At 40.3% G+C, this 14,130-nt stretch overlaps 1 protein-coding gene across 2 annotated transcripts in view; it reads right to left on the bottom strand.

Annotated features, from left to right (window-relative positions):
* Positions 1-1,404: 1,404 nt before the first annotated feature.
* si:ch211-266k8.4 (carabin) overlaps positions 1,405-14,130 on the bottom strand; it is a 144,109-nt gene continuing 131,383 nt past the window's right edge. For both annotated transcript variants that reach the window (XM_046036549.1, XM_046036551.1), the window contains one exon: positions 1,405-1,944. In XM_046036549.1, coding sequence (XP_045892505.1) covers positions 1,878-1,944 — 67 coding nt within the window. In that variant the 3' untranslated portion in view covers positions 1,405-1,877. The remainder of the gene's footprint in view (positions 1,945-14,130) is intronic.

Genomic DNA, 14,130 nt, shown 5'->3' with positions numbered 1-14,130 from the left:
GTGACGGAAAAGTCCTCACACTTTAATAACAAAACTGGAACTGTCTTCTAAAACGGTCCACATCTCTGCTGTGAAGGTGTTCAGACAGAGCACAAAGTGAATTTTAGAGGCTGCATTCAAAGTCAGTTTATCTCAACACTTTATGAATCTCCTTCATTAAACATTCAGCAAAATGAGGAAAAAGGAGCCAGACTGCAGGAAATTAAGGTGGTCTGAGCTGTCACTCCACACAACGGTCAGTCTGCTACATTGTGCATAGCTTGTTAACGGCTGTTTGGGAATAATTACTGAGCTATAAGGGTGCTGGTAGGCAGTTTTTGTGACCAGCCAGACTAGTTATTTCCCTGTTTCCAGTGTTTATGCTAAGCTAAACTAGATTAATATTTAGCATATAGACATGGGAGTGGTATTGATCTTCCCATCTAACTCTTGACAAGAAAGTGATTGTGTTTCCAAAATGTTGAACTATTCCTTTAAATATAGGTAACATTTAACCAACTAAATATTGTTAAATGAGGTTCAAAGTTTATTACTTGGAAGCAGCAGTTGAGAAAACAATCTGACAACAAGCTCCATTTAGTGACTGTTCTTGAGCTTTTGATCAAATCCCATGATCTTCATCAGCTGATGGAGTTCACCCTGTTGTTACGGACTGCATATGTTCAAATTTCCATTCGGCTTCCAAAACCACAGTAACTGTAAGTAGATGTCCTATATGAGTAAGGACAGTTTTTTAAATCAGTCACAGAAAGTGTTCACTTAACATGAACACGACATTATAGACAAGAAGCTCTTCAAGTGCTCAGAAAAATTGGAACAAATCCAATTCCTCCTTTGATGTCAGTTAAGGAATGTTGTCCTTGTTATAAGAAACCGTCATTGACTGCTTGTCACATTGGAGGTGTGAACCAGTATCACCAATTCAGACGGTGCAGCCAACTATCCACCCAGAACTCCTCTGTAATGTTTTGTAGTGCTACAACATCATCCGACTACTTCTGTCCCTGCTTCCAGGAGAGGACAGAAACAGAGATCATTGGTTTTAATCTCATTACATAGCTGACCTACGATAAAACCTAAGTGACATTTGAAATTCAATAGCATGAATCTTTTTCACTCAATTAAAATGTATTAAACACAACAAAAGAGACTCTGAGAACTGCCAACACTATCCAGCTGGGAATGATTTGATATAAGAAGTTCCAACCTCGACTCAAGATAATTACATGCTACGACTGCGGTTTTGGAAGCCCAATGAAAAACTGACTCATTATACCAAATCACTCACACACACACACACACACACACACACACACACACACACACACACACACAAACACACGGCTATCGCCACACTCACCCTGCAGCTCAGGACAGACATCCTCTTAAATAAACAAGTCACCATTAAAAAGAATATCAATACTTTATTAGTGCCAAATATGTAAGACAATAAAAACAGAGTCATGGTTAAGCATTCATGGGTCAACTGGAAAAACAAACAGCACCAGCGCCGTACAAAAGACGGTCAAAAAAGGTCTTGGCTACATGCACGTGTGCACACACCCATGCAATATATTGAAAACATAAGCAGTATCAAGATTTACTCTCTCTTTACTCTTTACTGAACTCTCTGTTCACTTGGCTTAGTAGTCATGTAGAAATCTGGTTTTACAGTACTAAATAACAAGCAGCAACTTCAGATGATCTGCATGCAACATGACATTTGCAGCAACTTGATTTGGGTCTTTATTTAACTCATTAACTCATCTGGGTCCTAGACTGATTTACATAACTACTGTGGTTTCCTCTTTAATGTAAACATTTAGTGCATTTTATCACTTCACTTGTTCCATCGTGTTCCTCTCCCTTCTTTAGAGTCAGATCAGCTTGGACTCTCTGGGATTCCTGAATGGGATGCTGGTCTGATGTCTGGAAGAACACTCCCTGAAAGAGAAAGACAGGGAGGAGGGCAAATAAATGACTTCAGAGGAATACAGGAAAATATGATTAGATATAGATTGATTTAATCTATTTTGATTCTTCAACTTGAAGGCTCATTTTTTATCTTAGAAACAGCAATTTTACAAACCCTTCACATTATTTGAGTAAAAGAAGGGAACAACAACTTTAATTTCATCAGAAAAATGAGGAGGTATTTTGTGTTTCCTTTTGGTTAAACGTTCAAATAAAGAAAAGTTGTTTATTATGTAATGCCATCGGTGATTGTTTGCTTTTTTTACTGGCGTTTACTTGAGTTGGACATATTAACAGATTGCAGAGCATTTTGAGTTGAACTGTGCAAATCAAAAACACAATGTGACAATGTGGATGGGAACGCAGAAGGTCCACGCTTCACTTTCAGGACTCTATAAGCAGAATCTTAATGAATCCCTGGATTAAAATATTTGATGCCATGGCTCTAGTAAAAGCAGTACAATAATAAAGAAACAAATAATAGTAAAGCAACTGATGCTGTATGTTCTATACTTTGACTGCTACACTCAGCTGTAGATGTTTGTGTGATTTGATTGACTTCACTTTATTGCATTTAAAGCTGGGTAGGCAATTTGTTTCGGAAGCATTTTTGGTTGAAAGCCACTAGATAATAACATATTTATTTGTAATTTCCTATTTTAAACCACTGGAGAAGTCCCGGTGCTCATTAAGTTATTGGTTATGTTTTTTTTTGTATTTGTTTTTATAACATAGTTCCTTGGACACTGGACCAACATTCACATTCTGCTAATCTGCCAAAACCAACCAACACAGCAAAATGTTTGTACCAATAAACCACAAACATTTGGGAACACACCCAAGTTATCCAGTCAATTTTTAATCTGTAGGAAAACAGCAATGTGAAAACACACACACACACACACACTACTCGCAACGCTTTCCTCGCGTTAGTTTTTATCACTAAACAACTGCTGACTGTTCACACAACGCGATAAGCACATAAACACAACCTGCGAATACTAAAGGTATATGAACCAAAGTAAACATTTTGCTGTGATTTAATTGCAGTAAATGGATCAAACTGATGCTGAAATAACAATATGATGCTGATTTGTTAGACATGTGAATTCATGCTTTGTCAGGTCTGTAGGCAAGACTACATGACAACAACTTTTTAAATGTTTGTTTTCTGAATGGAGCTTATTTGGGCATATGTTTTGACAAAGATTTTATCATACTGTTTTTGAATGTTTCACCTCAGATTTGTGAAGTGATCTACAAGTGTTGACCATAAAGAAGAGTTTAAACCACAATAAACCATCAGGGCTGGTTTTTATCAAGCTTCTCAAAGTGCCATTTTAGTCTTAATTGCTGAGAATTCATGAAATTTACTCCTACTTTTAAACTTAAGAATAAAAGCAAGTTGTCAAATTTGTCAAAGCTGAGAATCACTCTTATTCTCCCAGTTATTTACGACAGCTCGAGAGGTCTCTCAAGTGGTTAGGAGTTGCCAGTAGGGCTTGTGATGGCACTGTGGAGACAGAGACATGCGGAGAGGAGAGGAAGAATTCTGACGACGCACAGTTAATAAGACGGGGTCGGACAGCCAAGGCATAAACCTTGTCAGCGAGTTGGTGAGGGACGTCATCTCACCACTGACTTTACGCAGTAATGCGTTTTCAGCTACACTGAAGGTTGTGATGACGCTTCGTTTATTTGCGACAGGGCAAACGTGGCAATGCTGATGATTTTGGCTATCACAACCATCAAAAAGCAGAATTATTATGGAAACAATCTTAGCTCTTACAGCTCCACACACTGTCACACTTTTCATCGACTTCCCAACAACACCCCCTAAATTTGAAAGAAATAAACACAGTTCATATAGCCGGCAATACAGGAGCACATTTGAAGATAAACTTTTTTTATTTTTCATTTATTAATGTGTAGGCCTATATAGTAGAATAGTGTAGAATATTCTTAAAGAAGGAAATCTCTTCAGTGATTGGTCGTTGGCAACATCGTCATCCAAAATCCTGTTTGCAGCACAGCACAGTGTCGTGAATCAGCACTAAGACTGACAATTAAGATTTAGTCCTACACTTCACTCAAATTAGGACTACGATGCTTGATAACTAACTTTTAAGCACAGCTTTGAGCCAGGAAGTTTTTTACTCTTAAGTCAATTCTTAGCAGTGTTCTTATGAGTAATTCTGAGAAGCTTGATAAAAACGGGCCCAGGTTTCTTCAACTTTCACTCAGGAACAAAAATCAGCCTTTAAACTGGAAAGAAATAACGATTTGATACTTATTGTGATAATTAACGATATCAAAAGATATGAAACTTTTTATTGTGATACAATTTTAGCCATATCGTCCAGCCCTAGGGCTATGCTCACCAGCTAGTTCAACTTTCTCGCTTTCTTTTCTCCGTTGAATGTACAGTTTTAGTCCAACAGAGCTCTGGTTGCCAACCGATGCGAATAACGACAGTGGTATCGGATGTGTACAGAAGCTCGCTGCTGAGAAGCTCGAGTGAAGATAAATCAACGTTGTAATCCCAAAAACTAAAGTAAAAAGCTAATTTAATAAAAGCAGTTTACTCCAAGTTCCTCCTGCGAGCAAATGGCGTAGTTGTCAGAGCATAATCCAGACAGACTAAGGGTGTTTATTTGTCCAAAAGCTACAGCAATGCTCCTTCTCCTACACTTCCCTGTACTTTAGCAGCTCTCTGTCGGCCAGCGGCATGCCACTCCCCCGCTCTGCCTGGTCCTCTCCAAACAACACTCTGAAGCTGTCCGTGACGACAAACTCACTGCTGCTTTCGCAACATAGTGTAAAGCAAATTTCTCGCTCAAGTTGAAAAATTTTAACTCGAGCGAACCAGCGAATGTCGCAACAAACGTATCCTCCGCACCGCCCGGAGCAAATTTGCATCTTTGCATTGACTTTGTAAGTAATCGGGCCGCCCAAAACACTGGATACGCTTTCAGCTTAAGGCAGAATCGGCCACAATTGTTATTCCTGGATGTGAGACAAACCCTTGATAATTATCTAAAACATCTACTCGTAGTGAAGCAAGTTTGTGTGTGCGCTTGTGGACCCCTGAATCAGGTCATTTCACCATGAAGCAAAAATTGTCCATAACATTACATATGACAGCTTTTTTTTGGACTCACAGTGAACTCATCTTTATTGTCAGAGCAGCTTTACTCTGCTCCATCAACCACTTATAGCTCAGCGTGCGTCAACTCCACATGACATAAACACCACTTCTGTTTCTTGGATTAAAATGTCTGACTGTGACGTGAGGGAGCACATGTGCCTGAAAGAGAGATACGAGTGTGTCTGTGGAAGTATGTTCCTTTTTGAGTGTGTGTGTTTGATTGAGTCAGTGTTGTTTGGCCTTGATTTCATTGTGTGTTTGAGTCAGTGCGAGTGTGCAGCGATTACCCTGAGCAGGTTAGCTACGGTGGCTTTAGCTGCATGTGGTTGGAGACAGACCCAACTTGATGGTAAACAGCCATTCACTGTAGCCAGCCTTCAGTCTGGCCTTCCTACAATGCGAGTCTATGTAGATAATTCAATGGAAGAATTGACACTATGCTAATGGTGCTCCTTGACACCAGCCCCACGCCATACAAGCGGATTGCCAAGTCAGTCATTGCCACCAAGCAGCAGAAGCCTATGGAGGAACCAGTGAGGTGGGCCCCACGCTATTCAGTCCACAGCCTTTAAATGAACTTGAATAATCACATTTTCACCCAATCACCCAAAGAAAGTCTAGGGAGAAATGAAGGTGCACGTATTCTCAAACTGAAAACCAACACAGACCAGTTGGAGAATAACACACCCCCTGCCACCCACACACAAGCACGACTAAACAAGAGAAAGCAAAAGACACCTTTGTCGCCACCACACAGAAATGCTCTCACATAATCACTGGAGCACAACCTGCATGCGCGATGATCTGTTTAGTGTGTGTACACTTAGCGTGATGCAGGTGCAGTTTTCTCCAGTTAAGGGGGAGGGAGATAGAAACATCCCTCCTGGCAACATCTACCTTCAGTCTCTATACAGCCCCTTCACTCCTGCGATCACATCCATCACTCATGTTACGAAAAAGGTGCTTAACTGAAAAACCATACTAGTGTGCACGCATGAGAAGATTGATACTACTCTCATGCCTATGACGAATATGGAGCTGAGAGACGCTTAGCTTAGCATAAAGAATGGAAGAAACAGCTAGCCTGGCTCTGTACAAAGTAAAACAATAGGTAACTGCACCTTACTGTGAGTAGTAGTAGTAGAAGTAGTTACAGCACATAACTCCCTGTAAAACTAAATTGTTCTTAGCCATGCAAGTGGCATGGCTCTAGGGATGCTGTGTCGGTCTGCCTGCTGGTTGGTCAATCTGTCCAACACTTTGGTACAGAGTGAAATATCTTGGTACAGGTTGAAATCAGATTCATCGATAGGATAAATCCTACTATTGCATGGATTGTGATGTAATTTTGAACAGATATCTATGGTGACCAGAGGACGGACTCTGGTGACTTTGGAGATCCCCCGACTTTTCTAGTAGCGCCACCAGCAGGTCAAAGTATCTCAAAATCTACCAGATGCATTGCTTTGCCATCATGACATTCATGATCCCCAGAGGATGAATCCTAACAACTTTTGAGTGGTTTTGAGTGAGGTATGATTCTTGCTTTGGGTACCAGAAGTCCTGGGGTTCAGATCCCAGATGAGCTCTCATGTTGTCCCATACTGACTCAGAGTCAGGGAGAACAAAGGGAATCACACATGAATAAAGTTTAAACTTAAAGTTAAATAAGATTAAATTCATTGTAAACTTAAGCTAAAATAAAATGTTACTCAGACAACATAAAACCTTGACCAAAACTGGCTGGTGGAGGAATGCGAGTCCTTCCTGCTTTGCTCATTGATGCCTTAGCCAGAAAGCCACATCAAACACACAAGAAGGAAGTTCAGGATTTACTATTTTGATTGCACATCTGCATTTACAGTATGCAAAAGATACAGAGAGGTGTGACCTTCTTGTTTACAAAAAGCATTCATGCATTCATTCAAAATGTCAGCCTTAGGATCCTGCCCACTAATGATCATAAACCAGAGATATGGTTCAACTTTAGATCTGCTGAGGTGAGAGTCATAATTAATATCTACTATCCATCTGTTAAAAACATCCCCCATCCTGCAGACCGTAGGAAAACAATGCAGATAAAATGCATTTGTATCAGAGGATGTTGGCTTAAAAGCGAGCACAATGAGCTCTCCTGACGTGTCGAGGCCTGACAGATTGAATTGTATGATTCCATCTGGCCCCATATTTGTCACTGATGTAGAGCGCACAGGAGTTTGCTCCCCGGTCATAAGGATGGACAATGGAACTGCTAAAACATTTAAACTGGGTGTCAAGTTGAGGCCAAGCTACAGTGGCGTGGAAATCATTTAGACAAGATGGCTGAGTAACATAGTCAGGTGAACGGGGTTCTTCTCTACTGTGTGCCTGGTACAGTAATGGGACAGTGTTAGCCAGGTAACATCAGTCAGCTGAAGTGATCTCAGGTTGCTTCTGTTTCTTAGAGGCTGTGTGAGAGTGCACACACACACACACACACACACACACACACACAAACTCAATCAGGGCATATAAGAGTGAATGGTTACACACACAAAAGATGTATGTACAGCATACGCATTACATATATGAATACACGTGTAGATATACAGACAGGTGTGGGCAGTACACACGTGAACAAGGAGAGTGATTATTACCTCTCTGCAGCAGAAATTCCGCATGCATAATTAAAATTACATTGTAAGGAGAAGAAGAAAGCTGAAGAGACATAATGTGCTGCACCAGTAAAACTATTTCCTTTGCAGTGATTCAGCAAGTCATACAGACTGGGCTCAGTTACTCAGCTCTTTTGTGCCTAACAAAATTCTTGCACAGAGATGCACAAGTGACACCTGACACCAGGGGCCAATTCACTTCTGAGGAACAGTGTGTAACTGCGGTATGGCACTATCCATAATGCTTAGTGCAGACGACACGACTGTCAACATCGGCATGTTTACTGTGCTGTTCAGACTACACGACTTGCTGTCTTTTAACATGAGTCTTGAAGTCGAGGTGGTGTTCGGAAAAGCTCGGCAACTTGCAAATTGAGCTTAAAATTGTTTAGTGTAAACAAGCCAAATTGATTAGACCACAGCTAACTATTATTTTCATCATTGATTAATCAGCTGAATCTTTTACTTTATCAGTGGAGTAATTGTTTGGTCTGTATCAAGTTAATAAAGCCCAAAGTCTTAGTTTACAATGATGAAATTAAACAATTTTATCACCATATATTGTTTTTATTATCATTGGTAATTCATTGGAGTGTTTGAATTGTTTCCCCCAGAGAAGTACTGTATAAACATCTAAACCTTTAATGACAACACTCTGTAATTTCCTATCCTAATACTTAACTACAAATGGCAACGCTCAAGACTGTGCTTTACTTATGAAATTACCTTTTGCAGTCATACTGTATATGAATATATACCGTGACTTTAATATACCGTAAAACTTTGAATAATAGCCCGGGCTTTTATTTGCTAAAATCACTGAATTGACCCTGCCTGTATTTGGGACAGGCCTTTAATTCTTTTTGCACAAAACTGAAACTACTATGAAACAGATTATTTATTTCAAACAGAATAATACTTATGTAAAAATGATCAAATACACTTCATTCATTTGATCTAGCTCCGACAGACTGCTCATGGCTTTCATTTTGAAGGCAGCAACCTCACGAAAACAACAACACGCTGCAGGATGTGAAAAGTTAGCAGACAGAGAGCAATGGACTTCACGTGACAGGTTTCACAACTTGGATTCATTTTTCTGAAAAGCTGTTTTGATTCTTTTGATGGGTGGACCCTTACAGACTAAAGGGATATATTAAATAATCAAGGACTTAACGAGCGATTTACGGTAGATGAAATTGGAAGCTAACTTTACCTCAGCTACTGTCAAACATGTGTCACAACAAATGACTGAATAGAAAATAACCCAAGGTGAGAGCTGAACTCAAACATCCTCTGTCAGAAGGAAAAAGGCGGGACTGCTGCTAACTCATTACATGAAATGCAGGCGAGTTTAAGTGGGGGGTGGGGTTAACATATCTGGCTCTCCTTTGATGGTACTTTAATTTAGAAAGAGAACACACTGAGGCTGTAAGTTCTGTCACAGCTTTGCTACCTGGCCTGTGTTCTTTTTGTTTAACCTGGATATGTTCATCTGACAACTCAGTGACAAGCTCTGCCTTTCACATGTAGAGACAATAGACTAGTCATTCACCACCAACCTTTACAACCCCATCTCCCTCATCCTGTTCCCAGCAGGTGTTCCCAGTAAGACACAGCAGATATCAGATAAAATCTTAGATACGGGCTATAGGAAGTGCTGGAAGTTACTAAAGACTTTAAGCATGACAGTTCATTTAAAGCAAGTGAATGTAGATCAGGGTAGGAACAGAGTGAGTGGATATCTGTAACTGCTTCCACTGTTCCCTTAACAGGATCTCTGATGGTATTTCAAATGAACATTTACTACATTTCCGACATTACAACCCTAGGCCTGTAGATAAAATCTTATTAATCATGTTTGTAATAAGAAACAGGCAAGTTCACTTGTACCTTTCCCACTGCTGCCACAGGGCAGCTTTATGTCAGATTCTTACATAAACTCAAGGAGATGGGGGCATTATAAGCACATTCACGTCTGTCTCTTCCCACTTCCTCCTGAACTGCATGAACTCCAGACGTTTGAGGGGAATATCTGTATACATCTGTGTACAATCATTTAGAATTTCTCAAACCAGTTCAGTTTTGCTTGTCACATATACAATCACATCTCTTTCTCACTGGATGTTTCATTGATTGTGTTTGAAATTCTGTGTTTGAGGCTCTTTCCTTTGTCAGATTGCTATTAGTGCCAACTTATTGTCCCTTTATTTCTTTCAAATAGCCTGGCTGTTGATACAAACACAAAACAATCAAATAAGAAACCGCCATAAAGCCATGCTAGCAGCACTGTGAAGCTGCACAGTGGTGCTTTGTGATAACGCTAACATCATCATCAGCAGGTAAAATGTTTACTATGTTCCACATCTCGTTTTAGGATGTGAGCAAATCTAGACCTACGACCAGTATGATCACATATCCAAATTTGCAAAGTGGGAAGAGGACCCGTCCTTCCAGTCTGTTTTATTCTGCCAATCGACACATTCAGGTGATACCATCGAAAGTGACATGTTTCAAGTGTTTCCACAGATATACCAGACTCCAGTTGAACAGTATCGGCATACAGTTAGACACTAATTGTTGCCCATTTTCACTTTTACTCAAAGAGAAACCATAACTAATGCTCCCACACACCAAATCTAAAAGTCATGGGACTCTTGAATTTCTGTTCCAAGTGTGCGATAGGCTGTTTTGGCAGTAATTATTTGGGTTACAGGGCGTACCAAACTGAGGGAGTCGCATACAGAACAGATCAGGATGAATACATGTAACGTTACTTTATTCCAATGCTTGCCACCAATATCATCAATATTGTTGCTTTTGGTGGCTCAGGATTTGCTGTCATAGATGTGCAGGAATACAAGGCGTCCTGCAGGCTGAGACGTACAATCCAAGTTGCTATCAGACTCTACACTGATAAGTATTATTACTGCACGCTGACCTTTTAGCAAATTCTCTAGAGTATGCCAGCCCTGCAATTCACAGAAATATGAGCATGTGACAAAAAATCCTGGAATTTTGAATGAATATCTACGCACAAAACATCCTCATTCCCTTTGCATCAGAGGATTTAGAATCTGCATTGTCCATTTATCCTCGCTCTATTCACTTTTATACTTTAACCTTGAAGGCATTTTCCCTGACAGTCATTAACTTTGGCCTTTAAAGCAATGAATGGCAAACCAACCCTTTCTGTAGGTAAGCAAACATTTATGATAAGTGTCTAGGTGAAAATCTCAACACCTATTTATTCGCAATTTTTCTATCAGGAATGACAGTCCCCTTTGTTCCACTGGAAGAAAAACAATGAGTATACCTCGCAGAGCAATTTATTTTCAATCTATTCAATTTATTACTTCCCTTTACTGCAGACATGGGGGGAACCCTTTCCATTCAGCTCTTAGAAAAACAGCGAGGTGTGGTCTACTCATGGTTCACTCACTTTTACATTTATACCTGTTAGCTTTTGTTCACCTCTCTAGATAAACAGCAAGGCGTGGGCCAAAGCTGCCAATCACTAATGCTGTACCTCTGCCTTGAGACTGACCCCCTCTCAGTGTAAAACTTAACCCTTGGAAGTCATGTACAAGTTAGAATATAATTATGTGATAGGCTTAATATAATAAGGCTTTACCCATGGTGGTCAGGTTTGAATTCAAGTAGAAATATTCAGGTTTAAACTGTAGTGAAGGGGCTTAAAACGTCCAGGAAGGCATATAATGAGTACAACAATGACTTGGAAACAAAAACTGTCATTTAGACTACAAACTGTAGTTGACATATGCACGGAAACAAAAGGGGAAATTAAGTTCAGCCATAGTTCAAACAGTCAATTCACCTCTGCTATTTTATTTCTCTTTAAAACCACTCAGACTCTCTACTTCTTTAAGACAGTGTCAACCCTAAGCCTGTGTTTCTGTGAGGCCTGGGGCTGAGTCTTTGATCAAACAAACACCATGGTGTGGGATATCAGTGCGAGTCTTGCCTCTTTCACTCGTGTGTGACCTGAAGGATGTTATCATTCACATGGGTAAAGCATGCTGCAGTTACAGTCACCTTACACACTTATACACACACACACACACACACACCCCCCCCCCCAAACAACAGCCTGGCATCGCTGGGAAATCTGGAGTGATGTCATGAATGATTAAGATTAGAGCGGTGTAGTGTGTCAAGAGAACAGGGCTAAACACAAAGTGGAGAACACACATGCTTATTTGCTGAAGTAAAAATAAAACCATCAATGCCAAAATAGGGCAGTGATGATATTTACTGTCATTATCAATTAAACCAGTGATATCTCATAGCAGCTGAGCACAACGTGATTATCGCTTACTTGTTTGTTGTTACAGGAATAACAACCAAGTTAAAACCAGACCAGTTTTTTTTGTGCCTGTCACATTACGCAACAGGTTTTAAGAACATTGTGTGCAAAACATCACAGTGTGTTAATATAATTAAATTGCCAGTGAGGTGCAAACAAGTTTACCCTGTCTTCAGCAAAACAGACATGAAAGTATAAACGCATACTATAAAGAATTCAGAACAAATCAACATCCCAGATCTTCAGCCTCCATCATTTAAAAGAGGAGTGCAGCTGATATCAGGGCAGCTCTCTAAACATCTATGCATTAAATAATGGGTTCATGAGCCCAAAGTCTATTTTCAGTTTGTACTATTTTCACACACACAAAAACCCCTGCTTTACTGAATAGTTTGAAGCTTTAAAGCTTCATTCATTACACTGACATTCAAATTCTAAATCAAGATCTGAAAGCGGGATTAGTGAAAATTCTGAGTATGTTAAGCCTGAGATGAGGGAAACTCTGTGTTTTCTGTTTCAAGGAGCAAGATCAGATAAACCCTAGATCAATAACTCCGGCAACTGATGCTGTGAACCTAACCTCCTCAGAAGGAGGTTAAAACTTCAGAAAAACAGTAAAACAGTCAGTTTGAACCTATAGAAACATTTTCCACTGCAAAAAAAAAAACATTAGGCAAATAGGCTAACCTACTGGGTGTGACAGTGACTTTATAACCATAGGTTCATGAGTAAATGGTGTCTTACATTTGATCTAGGCCTATACATACAGGTGCTGGTCATAATTAGAATATCATCAGAAAGTTGATTTATTTCAGTAATTCCATTCAAAAAGTGAAACTTGGATATTATATTCATTCATTACACACAGACTGACATATTTCAAATGTTTATTTCATTTAATTGTGATGATTAAAACTGACAACTAATGAAAAACCCAAATTCAGTATCTCCGAAAATTAGAATATTACTTAAGACCAATGCAAAAAAAGGATTTTTAGAAATGTTGGTCAACTGAAAAGTATGAGCATGTACAGCACTCAATACTTTTATTACCTTTTGCCTGAATTACTGCAGCAATGTGGCGTGGCATGGAGTCGATCAGTCTGTGGCACTGCTCAGGTGTTATGAGATCCCAGGTTGCTCTGATAGTGGCCTTCAGCATTTCTGCATTGTTGGGTCTGGCGTATCGCATCTTCCTCTTCACAATACCCCATAGGTTTTCTATAGGGTTAAGGTCAGGCCAGTTTGCTGGCCAATTAAGAACAGGGACACCAAGAGCCCAGGTCACAACGCTGTCTCAGTCACTCTGTCTGCTTGGCAGAGAGGCATATGCAGTTTAAGGGGGACCAGAGATTATACACTGCTCAAAAAATAAAGGGAACACTATAATAACATATCCTAGATCTGAATGAATGAATTAATCTCATTAAATATTCCTTTTTTTACATAGTTGAATGTGCTGACAACAAAATCACACAAAAATTATCAATGGAAATCAAATTTTGGATTTGGAGTCACACTTAAAATCAAAGTGGAAAACCACACTACAGGCCGATCCAACTTTGATGTCCTTAAAACAAGTCAAAATGAGGCTCAGTAGTGTGTGTGGCCTCCACGTGCCTGTATGACCTCCCTACAACGCCTGGGCATGCTCCTGATGAGGTGGCGGATGGTCTCCTGAGGGATCTCCTCCCAGACCTGGACTAAAGCATCCGCCAACTCCTGGACAGTCTGTGGTGCAACGTGGCGTTGGTGGATGGAGCGAGACATGATGTCCCAGATGTGCTCAATTGGATTCAGGTCTGGGGAACGGGCGGGCCGGTCCATAGCACATGAGGTCTAGCATTGTCTTGCGTTAGGAGGAACCCAGGGCCAACCGCACCAGCATATGGTCTCACAAGGGGTCTGAGGATCTCATCTCGGTATCTTATGGCAGTCAGGCTACCTCTGGCGAGCACATGGAGGGCTGTGCGGCCCCCCAAAGACATGCCACCCCACACCATTACTGACCCACCGCCAAACCGGTC

Source organism: Micropterus dolomieu, linkage group LG22 (assembly GCF_021292245.1).
Source record: "Micropterus dolomieu isolate WLL.071019.BEF.003 ecotype Adirondacks linkage group LG22, ASM2129224v1, whole genome shotgun sequence".
NCBI lineage: Eukaryota > Metazoa > Chordata > Actinopteri > Centrarchiformes > Centrarchidae > Micropterus > Micropterus dolomieu.
Note: the sequence above shows the minus strand (reverse complement) of the source record. Positions and strands in the feature narration are given on the sequence as shown.